At 36.8% G+C, this 27,947-nt stretch overlaps 1 protein-coding gene and 1 long non-coding RNA gene across 7 annotated transcripts in view; one reads left to right on the top strand and one right to left on the bottom strand.

Annotated features, from left to right (window-relative positions):
• Window positions 1–1,143: 1,143 nt before the first annotated feature.
• LOC117803079 lies at window positions 1,144–9,846 on the bottom strand. Its single transcript, XR_004626701.1, has 3 exons — window positions 9,637–9,846; window positions 7,520–7,638; window positions 1,144–5,003 (listed from the first exon to the last, which is right to left on the bottom strand). It is a non-coding gene; the product is annotated as an uncharacterized LOC117803079 (long non-coding RNA).
• The window catches only part of SUPT20H (SPT20 homolog, SAGA complex component), a 39,688-nt gene continuing 21,579 nt past the window's right edge, over window positions 9,839–27,947 (top strand). For 3 of the 6 annotated variants that reach the window (XM_034665083.1, XM_034665081.1, XM_034665080.1), the window contains exons 1-10: window positions 9,839–10,008; window positions 12,125–12,221; window positions 14,772–14,807; window positions 15,446–15,504; window positions 15,769–15,835; window positions 18,920–19,046; window positions 20,029–20,132; window positions 22,991–23,107; window positions 23,532–23,585; window positions 26,660–26,799. In XM_034665083.1, the coding sequence (XP_034520974.1) occupies window positions 12,219–12,221; window positions 14,772–14,807; window positions 15,446–15,504; window positions 15,769–15,835; window positions 18,920–19,046; window positions 20,029–20,132; window positions 22,991–23,107; window positions 23,532–23,585; window positions 26,660–26,799 (707 nt within the window). In that variant the 5' untranslated portion in view covers window positions 9,839–10,008; window positions 12,125–12,218. Of the gene's footprint in view, window positions 10,009–10,089; window positions 10,276–12,124; window positions 12,222–14,771; window positions 14,808–15,445; window positions 15,505–15,768; window positions 15,836–18,800; window positions 18,840–18,916; window positions 19,047–20,028; window positions 20,133–22,990; window positions 23,108–23,531; window positions 23,586–26,659; window positions 26,800–27,947 lie in introns of those variants that run through there. The other 3 variants (XM_034665082.1, XM_034665079.1, XM_034665078.1) reach the window with 2 other exon arrangements.

Below are 27,947 nucleotides of genomic sequence, written 5' to 3'. Positions count from 1 at the left end.
TATAGATGTAGAAACAGATCTGTTTCTATATGTTAAGAAAGTCAGCTTTGTCTCCTACTCTTGAACAGTGACTTTATGAAGACAAGCTCCTATAGTGCCCTAGAGTACAATGTCCCTGGCACTTCAGGGATGTCTTTCCCCTATGTATGTCGTGTGCATCCTACTATAGTGGCTAAGCCACATTTGCCTTTAGTCCAGTCACCTTTTAATAGCTCTTTTACCTGTGTGGGCAAGGTTTGGTCCCTGTGTTGTTAAGGGGTCAGTCTGGGGCTGCCTTGGGCTCAAGTCGGTCAAAGCATTTGCCAGAGCTATGATCACACCTAACTGCAGGGCACTCACCCTGTTTGTCCCCTGAGAGCCTTTCATTGTTGGGTTGGGTCTGCAGTCAGACCAGATATCTGCCCCAGCCAACTGCTGGGGCCACGTTCAAACCAGTTCTCTTCCCCTCTCCAGGGTAGGAGCCATTTTGGAGGGATGCTGCCCCTGTCAGGGCTGCTTACACACTGCCAGGCTTGTAGCATTACTTTGGACAGACTGCTGCCAAGGATGTGTTGGATGGGGAAGGTCCATAGGAGAATGAGAGGGTGGGGCAGTTGGTGGGCAAGGTTTGTGTGAGTCTGCTGTGGGAGGAGACCTGGAGCAGCTTTCAAAAACTGCAGAGGGCTGGTTGAAGGGGGCAGGTCTGCAAGACAGTGCAGGGGCAGGGTATGTGATTAGCAAGCTAGGTGGACAGTGTTAGCACTGGTTCCTGCAAATGTACGAAAGCTGGGGGGCAGGGGAGGGAAATAGTACCTGTCATCTCTCTTATCCTTGGAGAAGTCTCCTAATGATCCCTGCCCCTCCAGCACATGTTCTGAGATTAGTAAATAAATCTCCCTCCCCTATACCTCATGAGTCTTTCAAACTGCTGCTTCTAAGCTATATGGGTAGAAGGGTATAGTGGGGTTCTTTGTTAGGCTGTCTTTTTAAAATGAGTACTCGGTTTCTTATTGCCCTCCAGCTCTCCCAGAGCTGAGTCAATGCTTTTTAAGCGGTGTTAAAACTCACTCATTATAAAAACTGGTGATGTTAATCCCCTCTGGTTTCTGAAGCCAAATGTTATGAAGATTCATCTTTCCAGTACAAGTTCCCTGTGCTTGGGGTGCTTGGGTGCCTGGGGTGGGGTCCACTCTTCTCCCTTCTCCATGATTGTAGCGTCCCTCCCTCACTGCGGGCAGTATGGCAGGTCGGTTTTGTTCCTAACTATATCTCCGCCTTTCACATTTTTGATGTGGTCTCTTTTCTATGTTTAGCTGTGGAGAGCCTATTCTACCAGTCTTTGGGTCATTTTCTGAGTTATTTACACTGATGTGGGTGTTATCTGGGTGTATCTGTGGAAGGCGAGCTTAGGGTCCTCTTATTCCACCATCCTCCCCAGAAATTCTGTTAGCTTTTATTCTTTAGAAAGAAACGTTTACTCATACATTGAATCCCTTAAGGTTAGAAAATTACAAAAACAGAATAAATGCTTAAACCTCTTTATTTTATTTAGTAACAGAAGACACATATATGCACACATATATACATATGTAATATATAATAACTACACACATGTGTAACATACATACATATAGTAACTATATTAAACTAAAATATATTGCTTAACAATATAGGGAAGGTGGAACAGGATAAGGGAACTGGATTAGAAGCTAGAGTTGCTGAGCTTAACCTAATTTTGTAGATTTAATATGTAATCATATATTTTTTTCACATTCTTATAAAAGTAAATCATAAAAAAAATCAATTCCTAAAAACAAAAGCAAAACATAACCAACCTAAAAGAAATTATTTCAAATATTTTTTAAAACAGAATTTATATATGTATTTTTTTATAGTATAGACTCTAAGAACAAAAAAATCTTATAAAAAACCTTTAAATGTTACAGTGATCATATTGTTGATGGTAGTTTTGATGTTGTTATTCTGAGACAGTTGCAAATGTAATGTAGGATAAAGAAAGGAGTCATATTTTGGTGCACTTGCGGACCAGCATTTTCACTGTGGGAGAAAGGCTATACACAAATAAGATAAAGAGGTTAAATAAAAACCCAAAATACTGTATTTAAGTTGGAATGTCCATAAATTTCATGATGTATGTTAATATATTTATTGTTTTATTTTATTTATACTTATAATTATTTCCTACCACTGTCCACTGAAATACCTAGAAACAATGACTAATCCAGAAGCCACAAACACTATTACTGCCAGGTTGTGCTCTACTTTCCCACTAAAAGGAACCAGGTCTCATTATAGGTGTGGGGCTTTCTTCACACAACAATATATGCTATAGACAGATAAACTCTTCATTCCTTTTTAGGGCCACAGATTACTCCATTATGTGGCCCTACCCCTGTTTACTCAGGTTACCTTTTGATGGAAATTTGGTTCCTTTTAGATCTGTGCTACCACAAATTGTGCCACAATGATAGACTCACTTTTCTATTGTTATACACTTTTGCATTGCTTCATGTTCATATATTATCTGTCCAACTTTCTTTAAAAAGTTAAGAGAAAAAAGACAACTTTAGCAACAACATGACCAAAGCTAGCAGAGAGAGACCCAGGATGAGAAAGGAAGCAAGGACCTATAAGAAGGACCCACAGCCATCCAGGTAAGAGTACAGTGAACCGGGATGAGAGCCATGGAAGTAACACCATAAGAGAGGAGAGGACAGATCCAACAGGTATTTAGTGGAGATAAAATGCACTTTAATACCTCTTACTCGGTTTCAATAATTATTCAAAATTTGCCATTCTTATTTCATCCACCACGTATTTTTTTAAGTATTTTTAGCCAGATCCCAAAATTCATAATTTCACCTGTAAACACCTATATTTTGTATCTCAAACAGATAAGGTTCATTTTTGTTATTCTTATAACCAAAAAATCATTATTCCACCTACTGCTATTGTACTAGTTTGCTAGGGCTGCCATAACAAAATACCAGATTTGGTGTGCTCTTATCTCTGGTGTCTATGTGCCCTAACCTCTTTTTATAAGGGTATCCATCATACTGGATCAGGGTCCATCTTAACAGCTTCATTTAACTTAATCACCTCTTTAAAGACTCTATTTATAAATATAGTCACGTTCTGAGGTATTAATAGAGTCACGTTCTGAGGTATTAGGGGTTCGAGCTTCAGCATAGAATTTTTAGGGGACAAGATTCAGCCCATAACAGTTAACATAGCCAGTTTACATCCCATTTTCCTGCAGTGGTTACCACATTATGTACTGGGTAGATTCTATTATCATGGTGTTCCTTAACATGTTACTCTGTGCCTCTTTTTTCAAGTAAACTGGTAGTTAGATCTGGAGGCTTCATTAGATTTAGATTCAATTTCTGGTTTTGTGAAAATATTTCATAAATAGTAACAGTATGAAGTGGGTCACATCAGGAGGTACATAATGCTTGATCATCTCACTTGCAGTACTGTTAAGATTGATCAAGTGTTGTCAGCCTGATCCATTTTTTATAAAGTTCCCTTTCAACCTTCTACCTGATGGTTATTTGGCAAACATTAGTTATTATTTCCACAGCCATGTCCAGTCTAATAGGCCCATCAAATGCATTCATTTCTTTTATATATTTTTTTGATCTCTAACATTTATTTTTGGTGCTAGGACTTTCATCTCTATGCTTATATTGTCCATCCCCTCTTGCATGCTGTCTACGTTATCCCTTAGAGCTCTCAGCATTTAATCATAGTTTTAAAGTCCCAATCTGATAATTCCAATATCCATGCAATGTCTGGTTCTGATGCTTGCTTTGTCTCTTTAAACTATGTTTTTTGTCTTCTGGAATGTCTTGTAGTTTTTTCCTTGATAGCTAGACACATAAAAGGAACTGTTGTAAACAGGCCTTTCATAATGTAGTAGTGAGATTTAGGGGAGGTGAAGCATTCTACAGTCTCATGTAGGTCTCAGTCTTTCAGTGAGCCTATGCCTCTGAACCATGAACTTCACAGTGCTTCTCAGTTTCCTCCCCCTTCCTCTCATATGTAGGACAGGATGGCTAGAGTGGGCTAGAGTTGAGTATTTGCTTTCCCCCAGGTCATCTAGGCTCTGATAAAACCCTAACAAGTTAGACTCTGGTTAACTAGTTTCTTCTGAAGGCAAGCCTTACAAAGAAGAACAGAGTACTCTGGTTTATTTTCAGATGGCTCTTTTTCCTCTCCTCCTCTCTGAGCACAAGATTTTTCTCTGGTATTTACTGTGAGAACTTGGCAGAGTTCTTGGAGGCATAAACTTACAAAAGTGTGGGGGCTGCCTCATGACTCAGTCCCCCTGGAGTTTTTGTGTCAGAATTGCCCACACTGAGCCTCCAGCAATTCATCAGTTGCAGTTCAGACTTCCCTACCCTGGCACTGGTTCCCATGGAGGTTGCTGCTCCAATAAATTGTGATTCTATATTCACGTGTCAGTCTATTTGGTGGGCAGTATGTGCCCTATGACCTCACTTCTCTTGCAGATCTAAAAAGAGTTGCCGATTTTTCAGTTTGTTCATCTTTTTACTTATTGTTAGGATAAAATAGCAATTTCTGAGCTCCTTACATGTGGAACTGGATGTATTATTTCTTAGAAACATTTTACTATGGGTTGCAAAACGGTGATATTATATCATTTCTCCCTCATTTATTCATTGGACTTTTTCCATAAAAAAGTTTTTCTTCATCAGCAATTTGGTTACTATGAACTCCAGTTTATGTAGGAAAAGCAAGTTAATTGTTTTGTTTTTTTAACCATTATTTACCAATTTCAGAATAATGAATTGATGTTCTAGCAATCTTCAATGTGACTGGTGAGGTTTTTTTAAGCAATATTAAGAATTCATGTATTTTTAACATATTTAATGAGTTTCAATCCATGGCAGTCACACGCTTTTTAATTGTCCTTGGTGCTCCAAGTATATCTTCTTTTGCCAGTAGGAGCCATTTCAAGCTGGACACTATATCCTTGCCTGCAGAAACACATACACACAAATACAAACACATACACGCAAAGCCGCCAAAGGATTCAGAATATACATGCCTTTCCCTTCTCTCCAAGACCATATCTAGTTTCCCCACGAGTGGACATACGTTACATCCACTCATATTCCATCGGCCAAAGCAGGTCATATGGCAAAACACAAAGTCACTAGGGTGGGGAAGTATATTTTACCCAAACTGAAGCCATGAGAAATGTGAATTTTTTAATTTAAAAAACTGTGATCTAATAAAACTATCTACCACACTTGGGGTGATGTTTGGTTTTGTGTGTCAACTTTGCTACCCACCTATTTAATCAAACACTAATTCAGGTGTTACTGTGAAAAGAATTCTGTAGATGTGGTTTTCATCTACAACTGATTGATTCTAAATAAAGAAGATTACACTGATGATATGGGCAGCCCTTTTTCTATCAACCCTGATAATACAAAAAGGCCTTTACAGCAAAAACTGAGGTTTCTCAGAAAAGAACAAATTCTGTCTCAAGACTGCACATCAACTCCTGCCTGAGTTTTCAGCCTATCACCCTGCCCTACAAATTTCACACTTGCCAGCTTTAACAATTGCATGAGCCAATTCATTAAGATGAAAGAATGACCCTAGCCAAAGCAATCAGACAAAGGAGAGAAATAAAAGGCATCCAAATTGTAAGGAAGAAGTAAAACTATCTCAATTAACAGATGCTATGATCCTATATATAGAAACTCTAAAGAACATACACAGGTACACACGCACACACAATATTAGAGCGAATAAATAAGTTTGGCAAATTTGCAGAATACAAGATCAACACTCAAAAAATGTGTTTTTTTTAAATACACCAACAATGAATAACCCAAAAAGAAAATTAAGCAATAATTCCATTTATAATACCATCTGCTATGGACTGAATTGTGTCCCCCCAAAATCCATATGTTGAAGCCCTAATCTCCAATGTGATTGTTTTTGAGAGAAGCCCAATAAGAAAGTAATTTAAGGTTAAATGAGGTCAAAAGGGTAGCGCCCTTATGATAGATTAGTATCCTTATAAGAATAGACACCAGTGTACAGTCTCCCTTTCTTTCTCTCCCTGCCCACTACGGAAGGACAAAGTGAGAAGGCAGCTATCTATAAGCCAGGGAGAAAACTCTCACCAGAAACCAAATTGGCCTTAACCTTGGATTCCTAGTCTTCAGAGCTGTTAGAAAGAAATTTCTGTTGTTTAAGACACCCAGTATGTGCTATTTTGTTATAGCAATCAAAGCAGACTAAGCTGGCATTCAAAAAGATGAAATACCTAGGAATAAATTTAAGGAGATGAAAAGTTTATGCACCGAAAACCACAAAACATTGCTGAAAAAAATTAAAGAAGACCTAAATAAATGGAAAGACATCATGCTCAGGAATTGGAAGACTGAATATTTAACACACCAATACTTGTCAAAGGGATCTACTGACTGAACACAATCCCTAGCAAACTCCTAGTGGCCTTTTTGCAAAAATGGAAAAGCTGCTTCTCAGATTCATATACAGTTGCAAGGTAGACAAAACAACACTAGAAAAGAAGAACAAAACTGGAGGACTTATACTTCCCCATTTTAGAACTTACTACAAAGCTACAGTAATCAAAACAGTGTGGTACAGATTTCTTCCTGCTATCCAAAAATAGAGTTCCTCTGAAACATTTTATAAACTGAAATGGCATAGAGTGAAGAAGCAATTAACATTAATTTACATGGAAAATTTCTTTAATATTCTCAGACCCAAAAAACAATCTCTCAGGCTTTTCTGATATTTTAGGACACATCTTGCTAATGGATGCACAACATAAATCAAGATTAAGCACAGATGCTCACAGACACAGTGCAAAGCTACGGTGGCTTGATACTGAGATGTAGTTCCCAGGGAAAGAGCTTGGTTGTGCCACTCCTGCTGCTCAGGGTGCATGCTCCCTCTATAAAGGCTCACTACAAAACAAATGCTGAACGTTTTTTTTCTCTTTTAATCTCTTACCGTAAAAGCAAAAATCCTTTTCAGATTTCTCTCAATTAATGAAAACAGGTACTAACATAGGTCTTTTGTAAGAGCAAAGTGGCATTAACACAAACTTTTGAAAAGCAGGGGATACCTACACTGACACAGGATAGACATATAGACCAGTGGAATAGAATTAACAGTCCAGAAACAAACCCATACATGTACGGCAAATTGATTTTTGATATGGAGGTCAAGACCATTCATGGGGAGTAAGAAGTCTCTTCAACAAACTGTTCTGGGACTACATGCAAAAGAATGAAATGAAATCCCTATTACATAACATATACAAAAACTAACTGAAAGTGAATCAATGACTTAAATTATTTAAGAGCTAAAATCATAAAACTCTTATAAGAAATTCTAGGGGTAAATCCTATAGAATCAAAATTAAAATGGACTCACTTATGATGGGGACAAAATGGTATTGGCCAACACATGCACATTAAAGAAAAACAAAGCTTAGGCTTACCTGACAAATTGCAGTAACTTATGGCTCCTCTCAGAAATCAGCCCAGGACAGTGATACCCCCAAATGCCAAGTCTGTTCAAGCCATCTTTGGACTTTCTTTTTTCTCTGACTCAGCTACCCTGAGACGAATAAGAAAACCAAGCAATCAATCAACTGGAAAAGCCAAACAACTTCCATTTTTACCCCATAAACACCTCTTAACTTGAAACTCATTGCTCTCTTAGCCTTAAATTTCCCAGTTTACAGGTCAAAACCATTGCAATAAACTCATCTTTCTGTTTTATTTTACTCAGTGTGCAGAGTTTGGTTTTTGACAATCCTTAATTTGGATTTGGCAATGGGTTTTAAGTACGACACCAAAAGCACAAGCCATAAGAGGAAAAATAAACCAGGCTTCATCAAAAATTTAAGTTTGTATATCAAAGGTCATTAGCAAGAAAGGGAAAAGACAACCTACAGAATTGAAGAAAATATTTGCAAATCACATATCTGATCAGGGTCTAGTATCCAGAATACAGAAAGAACTCATAACTTAAACAACAAAGACAACCCAATTAAAAAACAGGCAAAGGACTTGAATAGACAGTTCTCCAAAGATATACAAATGGCCAACACGGACAAGAAAAGATGTGCAACGTCACTAGCCTTAGGAAAACACAAATGAAAAGCACAAGATACTATTTCATACCTACTAGGATGACTATAATTTTTTAAAAAGAAGAAATTTGGTGAGTATGTGGAGAAACTGCAACCACCACATATTGATTGCTGTTAGCATGTGAAATGTCTCAGCCACTGTGGAAAATAGTTTTATCAATTTCTCAAATGTTTAAGAATAGAATTACCCATATGACCCAGCAATTCCACTCCTAGGTATTTGACAAGCTCTCTCCATGGCTCTAGTCTGATTTGTGGGACATGTATCAACCAGTTGTAGCCAGAATCCTAAGTCAGTTTACAGAGAACTGTGTATCTGGATCCACCTGGATATCTGATCACCTTCAGTATCTGATCAAACTCGTGGTCCCCACCACTGGTGTCTGATCACCCTGATCTGACTTCTGCCAGGAGCCCAACAAGTCAGTTTAGTCAGAATGCCCCGACCCCTATTATTTCCTGTTAAGAAACTTCCATCCACTGCCCTCCAAGTCTGCTCCTTGGCTATAAATGACTGCTTGTTCATGCTGTATATTTGGAATTGAGCCCAGTTCTATACTGAGGTCTCTTTCCCTCTTTTGCAATAGTTCCTGAATAAAATCTGTTTTTACCACTTGAACTATGTCAAGCTCTGGTTTTCTTTTAGGGTATATTAGCCCCCCCCAATTGAAAACAGGACTCAAATACTTCCACACAACTATTCATAGCAGCACTATACACAATAGTCCAAAGGTGTAAATAACCCAAATGGCCATCAATGCACCAATGCATAAAACTATGGTATATACATACAATGGAACAGAATATAAGCCATTAAAAGGAATTAAGTACCGATACTTGCTACCAGGCGGATGGACCTGGAAAACATTATGCTAAGAAGACAGACACAAAAAAGGTCACATATTTCATTTTTGTGAAATATCCAGATTAGGTAAATCTAAAGACTCTGAAAGTAATTGGTGTCTGCTAAGGTCTAAGAGAGGGAAAAATGGAGAGTAAATACTTAACGCGGGTGATAAAAATGTTTTGGAATTAGAGTTGGTGGTTGCACAACATCATGAAGGTACTAAATGCTACTGAATTATACTCTTAAAATGTTTCATTTTATGTTCTGTGAATCTCATCTCAATAATAAGGATAAAGCTTATACCCAACAACCAAAGTTGTTTAAAGGTGCAGAACTACAATTAGACATCGTAACGTATGCTGGTTATTCTCTTTCTGAATTGTTAGAACTCTTCAGTGAGGTTGTTTCTGTTTGTTTTTTGGAATTTTTTAAACATTAAATTCATTGGCATTTGATATATATTACCGAGGACTGAATGGCTTGGACTAGTAACTATAGAAATAGTGACGTTCCCTTTCCATTTGGACAGGCTGAGCAACAAAAGCTCGTTCCAAGTTTCTTTCACTCTAAAAATTCAGAAGGGCACTCTACCCACCAAACAGCCACATCCTACCTCGCTTTTTACGGAGCTGCATGCCTGCCCGTAAAGGAGCTTGCGGGCTCCGCCCCCTGCCGGGCCTCAGTCCCCAAGGGCTTTGTGGGGACCTGCCGCGGCGACAAGCAGCCCTTGGCGCGCAAGCCTCCCGAGCGCCGCCGGACCCTCCCAACTCCACCTCTTCCGCCCGCCATCCCCAGCTCGCCCCGCCCAGCGCGCCAGTCGGAAGTGCGCACGCCGGAAAAGGCCTACCGCAGAATTGCTACGGTCCCTCGAGGGGACGTACGGAGGGAACCTGCAGCTTGCAGCGCGGGGCCGTTGCCCGCACGTCGCTTTCCGGCCGAGCCAGGGGCGCGGTCATGAGGCCCAGCGCGGCGGCGTTCCGCACAGGTGGGCGGTGGCGGGTGGGAGTGGGGGGGCCCGCAGCGGACGGTTAGGCGCGCGAGATCTTGGCCGGGGTCAGAGGTGAGCGAGCGTCTTCCCGAGTGGCTTTTCGCGGCTTTCCAGAGCTAGGATCCCGCAGGAGGAAGGTGTTCCCTGAGACGGGGGTGGGCTGGGCTGAGCCCCCGCACCCCTCGTAGTCGCCTCAGTTGCCTCTCGCAGTGTTTCCAAGCAACGCTTTTCGTTGTAGTTTTGACTTTTGGATTCCCGGTGCAGGTATTTACGGAAATTCCCAAGAATTTCGCGTAGCGCTTTTTTGGGGGGGAGGTTTTCTTGGTATCCATATTGAATAAAGGCTGTTCGCCTTGCTGTTGAGTTGTGACGTTATGTTGGTAAAGCCTAATTGGTTCAAAAACAACAACACTGGAACAGTTGAAGAGTCAGGTCGATCAGGAAAAGCAGTGGAATCGGATGCGAGTTTTACAGTTGGATTAATTACTGATCCTCGCCGTGGTTTACCGGGAGTTCGGAAATAAAAGAGTTAGCTGTTTCTGGAAGCCGTCTCCTGTAACCATCGCATCAGGAGGGGCTGCGTTTTCCTGAGTACCATATATTAAAGTCCCTGGTAGGAAAATAGTGATTAGCAAGGTTTCCGGCGTTAGTTTGAATATAGTGTACAAAGGTTGAGAACCACGATACGAGGTTAGATCAAAATTAAGAAAAAAGGTGTACTTTATTCTGAGCAGAATCTGGTCTTTATTTTAAATGCATTGCTTTCTAAAATCTAAAAGCGAGTGCTGGATTGAATGGCATGAAGGTCGTAGGCTTTAGTAGAAAGACTCTAAAAATTAAAAGAGGTTTGAAATCCAGTCTTGTGTGATCTTGGGAAAGTCTTTGTTTTGAGTGCCTTATTTTGTAGAATGGAGACGATAATTACAATGGCTTTTTCACAGGATTCTGGTAAATCCTGTATGCAGGATTTATGTTTGGTTTGTAAATTGTATACGTAGTTAATGGTTTTTGTCTGTAATACTTAAATAATTTAAAATTGCGAAGCCTTCCTCTTCCCATTCCCCTCCCCAATTTAGTGACGGGAGATCTAATTTTAAAGTCATCCCGTTTTGCGTGTATCTGGCGTACCTTCATCTTCAGATTCAGTGGTCAGAAATTTTCACCTTAACTTAAACTCATTAAATCCATGAACTGTTGGAAGGTAGGATTAATGTCTTTTTAAATTATTATTCCTGGAACTTGGATGGTGCCTGTTATTTTTTGTTCTTGTTTGTTTCTTAAACCCAAACTGGCAAAACCTAAGCTTTGGGTTCACCAAAAACAAAAAACAATTTCACGTAGAGAATAGTGTTTCCTGTCACTTGAGGATGTGGTTTTTACAGCTTAGTGGTGTATAGACGCACAAGTTAGAGGGGGTTAGGTAAAATTAGCCTTTGTATCACCTGGATATTTCAAAAAATTCTGATCCCGTGGCCCTAATCCAGACCAGTAAATCAGAATCACTGGAAGGTAGGGCATGAATATACCACTTTTTAAAGCTTCCCAGGTTATTCTGTTGTGCAGCTTGGGTGAGAACCCATGTGTTAGAGGAAGAAGATTCTTCGGCAGGGTATCCAGTTTGCTTGAAGAGGGGAATGGCTAGAGGGACTGGAGCTGTATCTGCAAAATGTAGCTTGGGATATTTGGGAGAATATCTTTAGAGGACTTTTATCAGCAGGTATGATGAAATGTATGATTTGTAAAGTGAACTGTACAGTGACAAAGGTTAGTGGAGAGATTGTTAGAATAATCCATAGGAACAATGACAGTAGCAACAGTGGTGATGGAGAGGAGAAATTTGAAGGCATTTATTCTTTTCTCTCCTGGATATTAGATACTTTGAAGAAAGCGAGTAATGATTCTAATTTGCGAACTTTATTTTACCCTACCTAGTTAAAATTGTACTTTTCAACAATTGGAAAGACTGTGACGTGATTTTTATTGTTTCTGATTATTTAAAAACATGTTCAAAAATTTCTATTTCTTAAGTAATTTTCCTTAATAACAAAATAATCTGATTTCTCTTAATAGTTTTATGTTAATGTGGGGGGTTTTGTTGTTTTTGTTTTTTTAGCGCTATAAGATTGATATTAAAGACATGGTTTTCACCCCTCTTCATCAACGCAAATAAGTTATCTCTTCTTTTTGGACCCCTATTTTATACCACAATGGTAAGCTATAGCTCATATGTTCTTATTTGTGTTTTAGAGTGTTCTCTTCCTTTATCTCTATAAAAATATCTGTTATCACAGGTACAGAAATACTCACGTATGCTTAAGTTACTCTATCTGGGAAATTACTTATCAATCACCTGCAAAATCTTCTCTGGAAAGTAGGGGACTTATCTCTTAATTCACGTTATAATTATGTCTAACTTAAAAAAGATAAGTTGTCCTTATGTTTGTAAAGCATTAAAAAATATTTACTTCACTTGCCAAAGTCAAATCACTGGCAAGGAGGATGGACATAAATACGAATTGGAGGGGGCACAGGTTTCTCTTATTTTAAAGTTCCTCTAAATTTAGATTTTTTTTTTTAAGTTTAAAAACAAGTGTAACCTGCTAAGCAGCGTCAATGTTAGCCTTCTAATGGCACATTTCTGTTCACTAACTTAGAGTCATTAAATAAACTTGGGGCTGGGCATTTACCTTTTGCCATGAAAAAATTTAAAGACGAAGGGGGAAAAAATCACTTTATCGTGTTTGAAAGAAGCAGCACCATTTAACAATGAAAAAATAAACACTGACCGCAGTGCTGGATAAATCTTTGAAAACATGTATCCTCTCTTCTGATCTCGCCTATCCTCTCTTCTGATGCCCTGCTAAAAGTGGAGCTGTCGCAATGAGGTGCTGGCCTCAACTTACATTTTGCATCCCTATTAACTATCACTTCCCTCTCAGGTGTTAGATAGTGAATAAATGATATGTATAAACATAAGCAGTTATATCTCACTAGAGCTTTTGAAGTTTTTATTTCAGAAGGTGAGACATTTATTTACTTGAGAAGACTAACAATAGCCAATTGTCTTAGAGTACACATTTGATTGTGTTTATTATAATTTTTATATAAACTTATTTTAAGATTTTTTATGACCAAAATAATTAAAAGAACCTTATATATTAAAAGGGCATATCTAGAGTTATAGTTTTGTGCCGGAAAATGGTTTATATTGAAGAATCTCATCTTGATTCCTGGGAACCAGTTTCATTAGGAATCTGCTGCTTCTAAGATTATTTTCATAAATTAAATTGGTATAAATTTATTTTAATGGAACTTTTTTGAAATGATGGTATATTTCAGCCTTTTTTCACTTTTACATTTTAGACGTTTGGTAATGAGTGTCTTTTTTTTTTTTTTTTTTTTAATTGCTATCTAAAAGGACCAGCTACTTTTTGTCATCATATGAATTCTCCATCCCTAGGGCTAGGGTGGCAGGGTCACTTAAACATTTCCATGATTTCCAAAGGCTGGCAATATTTCCCCCATTCTGTTCTTTGGGATTTGGGTGGGTGCTAGTTTTTACCCCATGGAATTTAGTAGGTAGAATTACTGGAGTCTACAAAATAAAACAGAAAAATTTAGGCCCTTGTTAATAAAAAATGAAAGTTCTCTGCCTCTCAATGGAATTAAAAATTAAAGATGACTATTGTTGTGAATGAAAAATACTGTAACACCATATGGTACCCAAACCACAAAATTAGAAAGAGATCATTGGTGTTAAATTTGCTTATTTAAAACCTAGTATTTTTATTCTTAGATGTCATTACATGAGAAAGTTTTACAAATGAAGACAGAGCTTACCTTCTTCCTTCTCTTGCCTTGATAAAAGGGTCTCAAAGAAATGGATGAAGGGTGGGAATCTATTATATCTATATCTCTATAGAGATACAGATATATAGATATATATCTCTCTCTATATATATTTCTCCATATAGATATATATATAGAGAGAGATATGTATCTATATATATCTGTTACATATTCTCAGGCCCTGTGTGTGGTAATTAAACTATTATTTCATTAATTCTAGATGTATTTTTTTTTATATTTTAATATTATTAAGTTAATGAGTCTACAATTAAGGACATCTTGCAGTTATAATTGGCAGTAGTTTTTTCTTAATATTACCTAGGATATTGATGCATACTTACAGTTGATGGCATCTTAAAGTTGAAACATGGTAATGATAGCTAGGGTTCATTGCATTTCTACTAGGCACTGACCTAGAAACCTTATAGATTCTCTGCATTAAGGTATTAGGAATTTCTAAATTGGTGTTAGGTACCAATATAACAGCACCCCCAATTTTCAGCGTTCCTAGCAGATTAGGAGAGTTAATCCTTGCTTCACTTTAATTGCATACTTGATGGCTGCATATTTATGGTGCTTTTAGAATGTTGAAGAACTTGAAGTTTATAAAATGGTAGTAGTTTCTATATCCAACCCTTGGCTCTGTATCAGCTTCCATAAACAGTAGCCAGAGAAAACCATTTTAGCATTTCTTATGTAATTTATTGTCATAATCAGGTGCCCAAGACTGACATGATTTTTCTTTGTAATATATCTTGAACATAACAGTGGGGTGGTTGGATATAAAATAAGGGAAAATATGTTAGACATGTTTTAGAAAATAGAACATATAAACATTTAGCTAGAAGTGTTATATTAAATTATTTTTTGTGAAAATAACTAATACCAAATACACTGTTTACTTTTTACAGCAACAAGCTTTAGAACTAGCTTTGGATCGTGCTGAGGTGAGGTGTGACTAAGTTACGTATTGAAGTAGTGTTGTCTTAATTAGCAAAATTCATTTTTAAGAGATTTTTGTATGTGGTTCTCAAAGGAGTACATTAACAATTTTAGGATAACTATGCATATACTTCTGCTATAAATAAATAAAAATAGTTTGTGATGAGGTTTGGGTCATCTCTTATTTGGAATTCTTAGATAATGGTGTGGAATAAAAATTACTGAACAAAGACATAGAATTTCTAAAATTATGTTTTCCTGTTTTGATAAGTTTTCTAATTACTCAAAGGGGAGGATAGTTAAAAAAATATAGAGAGTTCTTGCAATTGGATATGCTGTGCATAATCTGAACAGCCATAACACATTTGAGAATAATTCTGACCTGTGAAATCAAAGTTCTGAAACTATGGTTTTGCTTATACAATAGCAGTGAAATGTGCTTAATTTTAGTGGCTTAAATTTCACTTGTTTGTAACATAAATTTAGAAGTTAAGTAGTTTTTCCTACAAGGTATAATTTAATATGAATCAGAGACTTGAGTGACTAGTCTTTTTGGTCTTCACATGTTTTAAGTGTACTGAAAATAGAGCTGTTTGTGCACTAAACAAAAGGCAGACTGTTTTCATAAACTTTTCTTTTTTAGTATGTCATTGAAAGTGCCCGACAGAGACCTCCTAAAAGGAAATACCTGTCTAGTGGAAGGTATGAATACTTGATTGATATCTTCGATTATTGAAAATATGATGATAGCTACCATTTATTGCATTCCCTCTAGGCACTGTGCTAGAAATGTTAGAGGTACTTTATATGCAATAGAAATTTCTAAGTTGATATTAGCTATTATATCCAACCCCTGCTTCACCCCCAGTTTGGGGGAAATTGGGGGGGAAATTAGGGAAAATTTCAAAATAGCATTCATTTTATGATGATTGTAATAGTCACATAATTTGTTTCATTAAATTTTAGAAAATCTGTATTTCAAAAACTTTATGACTTATATATTGAAGAATGTGAAAAAGAGCCTGAGGTTAAGGTAAGTAAGTATAAATGTTTTATGTTATTATTGCTTTTGAAATGTGGAGGAAGAGGGACATTTGAAGGTGTTAAATTTGAAGCAATGATTTATATTTTTGTGAATGAGTTAACATCTTTTCCAGCCAGACTAGCCAGTTCTGCAGCTGACCCATAATCTTGGCTAATCTTTCACTGGGTGGAGTTCACCTGCCTAGGTAAGAGAGGTGAACAGTGTTTGCCAAATAACAGAAAATGTTTTCTTGAGAAGCCCAAAGAAGCATAGTCACTGAATATGTTATCTTTTGCTCCTATTTTCTCAAGATGATTTGTACTGGAAAGTTAAAGCTATTATAAGGACATGTAGGAAATTCAGGTGTGATAATAAAAGATGAACTTGGTCATGGGGCGCCTGGGTGGCACAGCAGTTGAGTGCCTTCGGCTCAAAGCGTGATCCCGGCGTTATGGGATCGAGCCCCACATCAGGCTCCTCGGCTATGAGACTGCTTCTTCCTCTCCCACTCCCCCTGCTTGTGTTCCCTCTTTCGCTGGCTGTCTCTATCTCTGTCAAATAAATAAATAAATAATCTTAAAAAAAAAAAAAAAGATGAACTTGGTCATAAAAATTAATTCAGGGCCAGGTTAACATAACTCATTTTTATTTAGTATAAAAGTATGGGCAATAGAAATGTAACAAATTGATTCTTGGTATTTTTTGGATTTTGGGGTTGTAAGAGCCTTAGAAAGCTTTATGAGCTTCTTTAATTTAAAGGTGAATACCACTGTGCTCCTATGGCAGCACATATGCTAAAAATGAATATTATTTAGGGTGTTTGGGTGGCTCAGTTAAGCACTGGACTCTTGATTTCGGCTCAGGTCATGATCTCAGTTGTGAGATTGAGCCCCACGTAGAGCCTGCTTAAGATTCTCTTTCTGCCCCTTGTGCACTCTCTCTTAAAAAGAAAAATACATTTTTACCTTTTGGGCAGAAAATTTGTGGAATGCCAATAATATCTAACCTTTAAAATCTTAACATGGGGAAAAATGATAGATAAGTATCGAATAAATCTTATGGTACATTTCTCATCAGTTTTGTTGAAGTATAATTGATGTACAATAAATTGCACGTGTAAAGTATATATTTTATAAGTTTTGACATATGTACTCCCATTAAACTACGACCACAATCAGTATAACATATCCATCACCTCAGGGACAGAACTAAGATAGGATACGTAAATATTCTAAATTGGGGTTGGCAACCATTATCTGCCAGCTAAATTTAGCCCAATGCATGTTTTTGTAAATGAAGTTTTATTGGAATCCAGCCACAGCCATTCATTTGTCTTATCTGTGACTGATTTCAAGGTACAACAGCAGAGTTATGTATTTACAACACAGACCATACATAGTCTACAAGCCTAAAATACTGTCTGTCCCTTTAAGAAAGAAATTTTCTGACCTCTGATTTTTTGTTCACCTCAGAACTAAGTGGGAACCAACTTGTCTTGAAGAGATATTTAGTACTGTTACAGTCTATCTGGCTGTTCTGTCTTAGGTCAAATTAGGTTTTCTCTACACTGGAAAATACTTTAAAATTTTAGTGTCTCCTAATCTTTTTTTGTTTTGTTTTGTTTTGTTTTTGAGAGAGAGATTGAGAGTGGAGAGGTGTGTAGGAAGAGGGAAAAAGTCTCAAACATACTCTGTGCTGAGTGAGGAGCCTGACACGGGGCTTGATCTCACGACCCTGAGATCGTGATCTGAGCCAAAACTCAGTCAGAGGCTTAACCAACTGCACCACCCAGGTGTGCCCCTCCACTAATTATTTTTTTTTTAATAAACTGTTGATTTGTTCATTTTTTTAAAATTTTCAAAATGCTGGTGGTTTTTGTTCCATGGTTACAATAAATTTATCATTTGTCCCTGCACATAACTGTATATATACATGTTTAATATAAAATACTCGTGTTTGTTTTCTGAGATCCTGCAAAACTATTGTATTGACTCAATTGTTTGTAAATAAAATTTGTGGGTTTCATTTTAAAACATATGTATTTCTAAAATAATGGATTTTTAGGGATGTGTACTGTATTTCCTGATGATTTTTTTTCACAAAGTAGTTTCTAAGGGTGCCTAGGTGGTTCAGTCAGTTAAGTGTCTGCCTTTGGCTCAGGACGTTATTCCAGAGTCCCCGGATTGAGCCTCACTTCAGGCTCCTGGCTCGGAGGGGAGTCTGCTTCTCCCTTTCCCTCTGCTCCTCCTCCCTGTTCAGGCTTTCTCTCTCACTTGCTCCCTTTCTCAAATAAATAAATACAATCTTTAAAAAAATAGTTTTAAAAGAGCTATTATACTGAATTTATAGGAAATTGCTTAAATTTCTTACTACTTCTTACCAGCTAGGTATCTTTGAGCCTAACATTACAACTAACTAGAGCTGTTGAATTTGTTTGGATCTAATTTATGCCAGAAAAATATTTTAAAAAGTAGACACCAGTAACAGTACAACTAAAGATAATACCGCAAGTTCTTTATTTATGTGTATGTATATTTGCCCTTAATGGTTTTACATTTTACTCATTTAAATATTTTTGTTATATTCTGCTTGTATGCAAAGATACATATTTTAGGGGCACCTGGGTGGCTCAGTTGGTTAGGTGTCTGCCTTCGGCTTGTGACATGGTCTCAGGGTCCTGGGATTAAGCCCCGTGTCTGGCTCCTTGCTCAGCGGGGAGCCTGCATCTCCCTTTCCCTCTGCCCCTCCCCCCTGCTTGTGAACTCACTCTATCTCAAGTAAAAATAAAATCTTTAAAAAAAAAAAAAAGATACGTATTTTATATATCAGTGTTTTTATTTTTTTATAGATCACTTTTTTCTTTGTGGTTTGAACTAATTTGTTTAAAATGTAGTAATAGACCAAAATTGAGTTTACATAGATGTGTCTTGTATTTGGTGGCTGTAGTGTTTGTGACTCTTCCCCTTATATTCAGGATCATAATTGTGGAAGGAGCACCAAAAGATTAATTCAGGTCTGATTTTATTAAATCCTAGCATTTTTGTTAAGGTTATGCTGGATTATTTTCATAAGCTCTGCCTCTTTTTAAAGCAGAAATTAAGAAGAAATGTGAATTTGTTAGAGAAGCTTGTTATGCAAGAGACATTGTCCTGTTTAGTGGTCAACCTATACCCAGGAAATGAGGGATATTCTCTGATGCTCAGGGGAAAAAATGGATCAGGTAAGAACCTTTGGAGAGCTGTAGCCACAAAAATCCCTCTGCGAGGCAGGATGTGCGATCTTTCAGAAGTAGTTTTTTAACCTGCTAAGTGGTCTGTCCCTCAGATCAGTGATGACTTGATAAAAGAAAACATGAGCCCAAATTTTCCTCTTTACGATGTTTTGTTAGAAAGTATCTTCAAGATGATTATGCATTTGAAAAGAACTCTAATCGAGGTAGGTCTTTGAAGTTAAATTATATAAGACCTAACCTTTAAATAATTGTAAAAATTTTCTTTCTGTGTTATTTACATTTTAAGGTAGAATAAGGTGTTTTATGTTTTTCTTATGTATTTTGAGCATACTATTAGTCTCGAACCTTCAAAATAAAGCAGACTTGCTGCCTTTTATATAATTTTCTTATGTAGTTACATTTATTTCTATTAACGGAAACTTGAAAATAGAGTTGTGAAATATAAGCACTCTTAGATTTCACTAAAGAGACATCTAAAAATTTGATATGGTGATGATGATATGGGTTCTACAAGGAAATCATCCAGTTAAAGATTTTTTCTTCTGTTGATAATTATAAAATGTAACAGAATTTTATTCTGTAAGTGACCATTTTTCAGATGAGGTACCAAATTATACTGATTTTCAGATTAGATTAAGTAGTCTTCAAGGGACTTTAAGTTACCAGTGTTGGAATTTTACGATTTTCTGATAATTGTACCTGCTGGCTGTGGTTTGCATTATGTCGTTATGCCAGATTCTTTTCTGTAGTGTGTTAGGGGTTTTCTCCTTTCTGGCCTAAAATTGTGTACAATTTACCAAATCTTTTAGTAGTATGTGAAGTGATTCATTCATAAGACTTAAATAAAGAAGGACTTTAGAAAAAAGTCTTTGAGATTCTTTTTTTTTTAAATGGAAACTCATTTAAATTATATACCTAAGCTTTGGTAGTGAGCCTGAACATTTTTCAGAAACTTTGTTTTAATATTAAGATTCTGAGACCATTCGACTGCCTTATGAAGAAGGAGAATTGCTTGAATACTTGGATGCAGAAGAATTACCTCCTATTTTGGTTGATCTCCTAGAAAAATCTCAGGTACAATATTTTTCTCTTTAAAATGTCATTTAGAGAGGTGCCTGGGTGACTCAGTCGGTTAAATGTCTGCCTTTGGCTCAGGTCATGATCTCAGGATCCTGGGATCAAGCCCCGCATTGGGCTCCCTGCTCAGCAGGGAATCTGCTTCTCCCTCTCCCTCTCCCCTCTACTGCGCATGCTTGCGCGCTCGCTCTCTCTCTCTCTCAAATAAAATCTTGAAAAAAAAATGTCGTTAGATTTGTCAACTATATAACATTTGTTATAAATATTTGATTATGTTCTTGATGGTGCTTAGAACATGAAGTGAAACATTAGACATAGATAACCCATTTTATTGTGGGATACTCACCCTTTAGCCTATGCTGAAATGTGTAGATTAGTTGATTCTTCTAAAATTGCTTTAACAGTTAATTCATTTGTTGGAAATCTCCCTATACCTACAATCAGGATTATGGGAGAAACTATTTACTCCTTGGCTTCACTCCAGCAGTGCTATGTACTTAGGAAAAAGAAGCCATCTGATGGGAATTTACATTTTCTCCTAGTCCTAGTCAGCTAGCATCCACATCTCTGTTCACACTCTCTGCCTGCCTTTTTGTTAAAATGGATGAAGTATGCTGTTCCTAAGAAATGTCCTCCTCTTGTATTCTGGATTCTCCTTCTCCTCGAGGATTTGCAGCTGTAACTCCTCTCTTTCTACTAGATAAAGAATACAAGTTTGTGGTCCTCAACTTAAAAAAAAAAAAATCTTCCCTTGACCCCATGTCCTTCTACAGCTACTGTTCTATAATTCTGCTTTTCTTGACAGCAAAGCAACTCACAGAATTGTATGTAATCACTGTATCTTTTTTCTCACATCCCGTTCTTTTCTCTGCCTATCTCTTTGAGCATTATAACATCAACATTTCACGGAAGCAGCTTTGTCGAGGTCACCGGTGATCTCCATGGCACTGAATCAACTGGTCACTTTTCTGTTCTCATCTTTTTTTTTTTTTTAAGATTTAATTTATTTGTCAGAGAGAGAAAGAGAGCACACAAGCAGGGGGAGCAGCAGGCAGACAGAGAAGCAGGCTTCCTGCTGATGCGGGGCTCTATCCCAGAACCCTGAGATCATGGCCTGAGCTGAAGGCAGCTGCTTAACTGACTGAGCCACCCAAGCATCCCTTCTGTTCTCATCTTAATTGGTCTCAGCAAAGTTTGATGCAAATGTCTGTTTCCTCCTTGAAACACTCTTCTTTTGGCTTCTGAGACATCACATTCTGGTTTTCCTCTTGTCTCTCTTCTTGCTGTCTTCTTTACTGTCATCTCTGTTCCCCTCATATATGTGTGAAAGGTTTCAAGTTTCAGTCCTGTGCCCTCTGTTCTTTAGTAACACTGTCCCTGGATAATCTCAACCCGTGTCATGAGTTTTAAAATGACATTTAATCCCTTGCTTCTATCTCTCTCCATGACTATTGCATCGAGCTCCAAACTTATATTTACTAGGATATGTAATAGGTTCCTCAAACTTGACGAGAACAGAACTTTTTAGTTTCTGTCTCCCAAACCAGTTTCAGTCTTTGTAATCTATGACCCTGCTTTCCCCTTTCACAATCAGTCCATCAGCAAATATTACCTGTGCCTTCAAAATATATATGGTCATAGCCTGCTGTATTTACCTTCCTGAACTTTTTGCTTTCATTATAAAACCTCAGAAGTCAATTCTCCACAGACAGCTAGATTAAGCTTATAAAACAAAAAAATAGGAGGAAAAAAAGTTCCTAGTTTAAAATCTTCAGTCTTCTCACTGTACAAAACACCTGCCTTGTCCTCATCTTCTAATTCTCATCCCTACTCACTACACTGCAGCCATCCATTGTTCTTTACCTACTAAAACAGACCAACCTTATTCCTACCTTAAGGACCTTTCATTTGCTGTTCCTTGTATTTGGAATGATCTATGCCAGATGTCTGGCCCTTTTGTGGTTCAGTCCTCACCAAAAAGTCACTCCCTCAGAAAGGTTTTTATCTGAACATATAATCTAAGTTAGCGCCTCCCTATTTTATTTCCTTTCTAGCATTCATCACTATCTAAGATTATCTTTATTTCTGTACATGTTTATTGCCTATCTTCCCATTCTAAGAGCAAATGTTGTCCCACCACGACTGTTACCTGTGAAGCTTCTTGGATAGGGCCTGGCGTATAGTTCACGTTGTCGTGGCTCAAATACTTGTTAAAAAAAAAAATAAGCATAATAACTCAGCAAAGAAAGTCCCCAGTAAAAATTGTGAAAGGGTGAAAAAACATAATATTGTAAGTGTCTGTGGCAGGTTGTTATTAGCAAGACTTGAGTGATGAGGTTCTTACCTTTGGACTAGAAAACAATATGTTTAGCCAAAAAATTAGTATTTGAATTTATAGTTAGCTTTCTTCTTTTTATTAATAAAGACAGTCATATTTTTTGAAATCTTCGCAGAGCAAATAGTAATTGTATCCAGAAACTGAAACTCTGGCAGGGTTGACTACAATTTATAACAAAGACAAACTTCATAAGAATGACAAAGTTAGCAAAGTATAGCAAAGAACAGCATTTCCAGTGATTTGTAACATTAATAGTATATAAATGCCAAAATTCAATCTATAACTAGAATTCATTAAATGATTTTAAACTGCTTCTTGAGTCATAGTGATGAACATAAAATAATCCTTGGAAAAGTTTATATAGTGGTAAATCCAATAGTAAGGAAGGCCATTTAAGATTATGTTGTGGCCAGAAGTATTGCATAAGCATGTAAAGAACCTGAAACATTGAATATAAACACACTTATGTAGGTTTTTTAAAAAATGACATTTACTTAAATATTTTCACTCAAAACAGGTTAATATTTTTCATTGTGGATGTGTCATAGCAGAAATACGTGATTACAGGCAGTCCAGTAACATGAAATCTCCTGGTTACCAAAGTAGGCATATTCTCTTACGACCAACAATGCAGGTAAGGAATGTTTAAGTATTTTAGGGGCACCTGGCTGTCTCAGTTGGTGGAGTGGGTGACTCTTGATCTCAGAGTTGTAAGTTCAAGTTGAGAGTACAGATTACTTAAAATCTTAAAAAATAAAGGAATTTTAGGGGCGCCTGGGTGGCTTAGTCGTTAAGCGCCTGCCTTCGGCTCAGGGCATGATCCCGGTGTTCTGGGATCGAATCCCACATCAGGCTCCTCCGCTGGTAGCCTGCTTCTTCCTCTCCCACTCCCCCTGCTTGTATTCCCTCTCTCGCTGGCTCTCTCTCTGTCAAATAAATAAATAAAATCTTATAAATAAATAAAGGAATTTTAGGTTTTATTTAGAGTTTTATTTATTAAATATCTTCATATGTATGTCTAAATATTAATGTATTTTTTTAATTTTTATTTTTTGTAGACTTTGATCTGTGATGTACATTCAATAACAAGCGATAACCATAAATGGACCCAGGTTAGTTCTTTTTTTTTTTTTAATCCCAAACAGGCAAAATAAAAGAACAATACTAACATTTAGTTAAGCAAAAGACATTTTGTTTGTAATTTTTATTCAAATGTAAATTTTGGGATTCCTTTATGAGCTTTAGAAATCAGGGGTCTCTTCATCCATGCAGTAGTAATCGCTCAAGGAACTAAGCAGTTCCCATCCCCTTTGTTTTAGGACCATGGTGAAACGGGGTCAGGCTGACCCAATCTGCCCAATGTGTTAAACTTAGTTTTTTATCCCCTCTCAAATAGAAGAAAAATATTCGTTTTTATACCGTGGATACAAATAGATAACTGGTTTTCTATAATCTAGGATTCTAAAGCAGGTCTAGCCTGTCTTTTTGCCATTCACACCAGTCGTAGCATTAGAACTTTGAGACTAGCCACTTAACTCTCCCGTGCTGGCTCAGTATATATTTGGTTCCTAGTCACAAAAGTGTTGACTTATTTCTCTGCTATTATAGAGAGGAGTAGTTACTAAACCGAAGAAAATATCAGTAACGAAAATTACCTGCAGAATGTGATTACGAATAAGATACAGTCATCAGTACCTGACAAGTGTTGTGTTTTAGTTTGGGCTGTAATCTTTTTGCCTGCAAGGTTGAAAGCTATTGAAAGAATATTCAAAACCAAAAAAACCCCCTCATTGATCACCGTAAGAGGTTGCATGGGTGTTAGTTTCTTATTCTGAATGTTGATGAATAAAGGGAAAGATTGTAGCATTTTATTTTGCTTTTCCTGTGTGAATTGTATGTTAGATAGCCGAACAGTAACTAGGGGAAAATTAGATCTTAAAAGTTTTCACTACAAGAAAAAAATTTTTGTTGCTGTGGATAACTAGACTTACTGCGATGGCCATTTTGCAGTGTATACAAACATCAAATCACTTATGTACCTGAAATTAATAGGTCAGTTATACCTCAGTAGAAAAGAGGGAGAACAGACAGAATTATCCTGGTACAAAGTAAATGTTGGTAGAGGACATTTCTTATAGGCAGGTGCATAGTTTCTGTCTTTGAAAATTATCACTTGCGTTCTTTGAAAACTACCGCCTGTATCTTTACACTGAAGTTTGTTTTCTTAATTTACTTTCATATAAACATGGATTTAGAGTTAACTTTTGAGAATATAACACATTCAGATATGCTTCAATAATGATTTGAGAAAGTTCCAGTAAGTATCAGGAAGTATAGAAGACAATTTAGCATTAACATTTCTGATACTGGTGAGAATTTGAGTTTCTTTGGGTGAGATGCATATAAGTGGTTCTTTTGTAATTCAGGATTCCAAAGAGCAGAAGTTTTTAGTTGTGATTTCACATACTATGGATACTATAGTATCTCAACTTAATTTCCCTTGAATTTTATACCATTAAATGTTGATGTAATCTCCATAGCATTCCTGCCTGATGAGTAATCTCACCACAACTGAAAGGTGCACTCCCAGCTACTTAGCACATATATAGGAATAATTCCAGCTAATAGGTACAAAATAAATAAATGATGGATTTTTTAAAACATCAGTTTGGAAGTCTTAGTGAATTAACAAATCTAGACAGCTATAATTCTTAGGTATAAACACCATTAGGTCATAGGTTTCTAGTTTATAATGCAGAGATCTGACTAACGCCACCGGTGTAAAAGTGGGACAGTTGGTCATTGTGTTCCTCCTGGTGTGATGCAAGAGAAAGTACACAGTAGTACCAGTAAAGAATTCTTGTCTAAAAAAACAGAACCAGAATTAAATTAAGCTTCTAGATCTTAATAGTTTACAGGGAATCCAGGAAATAAACTATTAAATGACACAGGAAGCAACCAGTCAGATCCAGTTAAAGTCCAGGAGGAAGTAGTTGCTCAAATCCAATCAATTACATGAGAAAAGGGAAAAGCTGGGAGAAGGAGATGTTCACATTACAAAATAAAAAATGGTGTTTAAAACAGATAAAAACCAGATACCACAGGCCTTGTTTGAGTTCAAATTCAAACAGGCGCCTGGGTGGCTCAGTCGTTAGCGTCTTCCTTCGGTTCAGGTCATGATCCCAGCGTCATGATCCCAGCGTTCTGGGATCCAGCCCACATTGGGTTCCCTGCTCAGCGGGAAGCCTACTTCTCCCTCTCCCACTCCCCCTGCTTGTGTTCCTTCTCTTTCACTGCCTGTCTGTCAAATAAATAAATACTTAAAAAAGAAAAAATCAAACAAACCAACTAAAAGTACACTCTTGAGATAGTGGGAAATTTAAAGCCAGACTGGATGTTAGAACTCCTTACCAGTTAGCAATGCGTGCTGAAGTATTTTCAGATGAAATAATACAGCATCAAAAATGTATTTTAAATTACTCCAGCAAAACAAAAACATAAGTTACAGAGGCAGTTGTTAAATGAAATTGAGTGTTGGTACATGGGTATCACCATGCTTCTGCTTTTGTGTATGTTTGAAAATATCCATAATTAAACCTTGAAGTGTTGAAAGAAGCAGTGTGTGTTTGCAGAATATCTTACTCAGCAATAGTATTAATTGACTCATTTGACCATAAAAAATTTAGTTGTTGCTATTAAAATATCTCCGTGATTAAGAAAACAAAAAGGAATGCAGTATTCCTTACATAATACCCGTAAAACACCTGTATGCACTTTGTAATTGGGTATATAGAGTTTACACAGTATTAGTGTAATCATTGCTGTGATCCATCATGATTCTATAAGCTTTGTGGGAGCAAATGGTTTTATCTGTTTTGTTCACTACTTAATCCTCAACTCTTAGAAGAGGGCCTAACACATAGTAGGTGCTTAGCAAGTATTTGTTGAATTAACGAATAGGCACTTTTAAAACTTGACCATTTTGAACACTATACAAATTACCGAATTTCCATTAATAATTTAATTATGCTGTCAAGTTTTTGAAATTTACACAAAGGTTGGAACTTGAGATACTATGTTTTATGGTAGTACATAACAGAGTTCCAAGGAATATTTCTAGATTAAGAGACATATGTGATTTGAAAAACTTAAATCTGTTACTGACATATGCTCCTATACATTTTAGGAAGATAAACTTTTGCTTGAGAGCCAACTGATCCTAGCTACAGCTGAACCACTGTGTCTTGATCCTTCTATAGCAGTAACCTGCACTGCAAACAGACTGCTTTATAACAAGCAAAAGATGAATACACGCCCAATGAAACGGTAATTGCCTTCGTAGATAGGTAATCCAAAAGATGCTCCTAGGCAAGTAGCTTTAAATTTTGCTATTTATGGTATCTTGCCCCTCCGAAGTATGTAAGTGCTCTTTTTTAAATAGGATTTTAATGGCCTTATATTACTTTTTTTGTGTATTACAGTTTTTTAATACTGTCCGCTTTATAATGAAGTGGTGCATTCTCTGCATTTTGTGAAAGAACATACTTCCTAAAGTTTAGAGTCTGTTTACCAAAAAGTGAGGCTGAGAAGAGACAAGTATAAACAAAGAATTAATTCCTTTCTTAACTAATTACCAATAACCTGTTTGTTTGTATTGCTTTTAAAGAAACGATTTGTAATTTATTTTTGAGATCTGATGAAATATCAGTCTGACAAGTCAGTTTATAACCAAATGCCTTTTTATAACATGATAATTTGTCTTTAAATGTTTTAGCTGTTTTACTTAATATTAACTTGGACTACAGTTATAGTTGATTCGTTATTAAGTACTTTTGACATAATTGTTTGAATTGCCCACTTTGGCTAATCTTCAAGTTTGGAGGACTTCAAAAACCTATCCATTTTCTGAATTACTTAACATACTCTATAAACAACGTATGCTGAGGAAAAGGTACAGTTTTGGAAATAGTGAAGTAAGTACGTATAAGATCTGTCAGGAGTCCTGTAATATCTCTTTATATCTCTCCACATCTCCATGCCCACTGCTAAATCATAGTTAAAGTCAGCATCATCATCATCCTGACTTTTGTAGTAAATTCCTATTTGACCCGTCTTCCTGCTACTGTCTTTGCTCCCTTCTGATCTATTTCCCACTTAAGCAAACTGGAATAATCTTTTAAAAACTTCAAAGAAGATTATGCCACTACTTGCTTAAATTTCCCTAAAGCTTCCTATTGTACTTCACATTACATGTAAACACATAACCATTGATCTGCAAGGCCCTTTTCTCACTCTGACCTCATCTGTTATATGGACCCTAATGCTCTGATCAACACCTATTTTCTGTTTTTAAAACAAAACAAATTAAGTTTTTAATTCTTTTTTAGTTTTTAAATTCTTCTCTGTGCTTCAAATACTCATTCCCTGATCTTTTTTTTCTTTACTTTTTTGGTTTTTTTTTTTAAGATTTTATT

This window comes from Ailuropoda melanoleuca, chromosome 7, assembly GCF_002007445.2.
Source record: "Ailuropoda melanoleuca isolate Jingjing chromosome 7, ASM200744v2, whole genome shotgun sequence".
NCBI lineage: Eukaryota > Metazoa > Chordata > Mammalia > Carnivora > Ursidae > Ailuropoda > Ailuropoda melanoleuca.
Note: the sequence above shows the minus strand (reverse complement) of the source record. Positions and strands in the feature narration are given on the sequence as shown.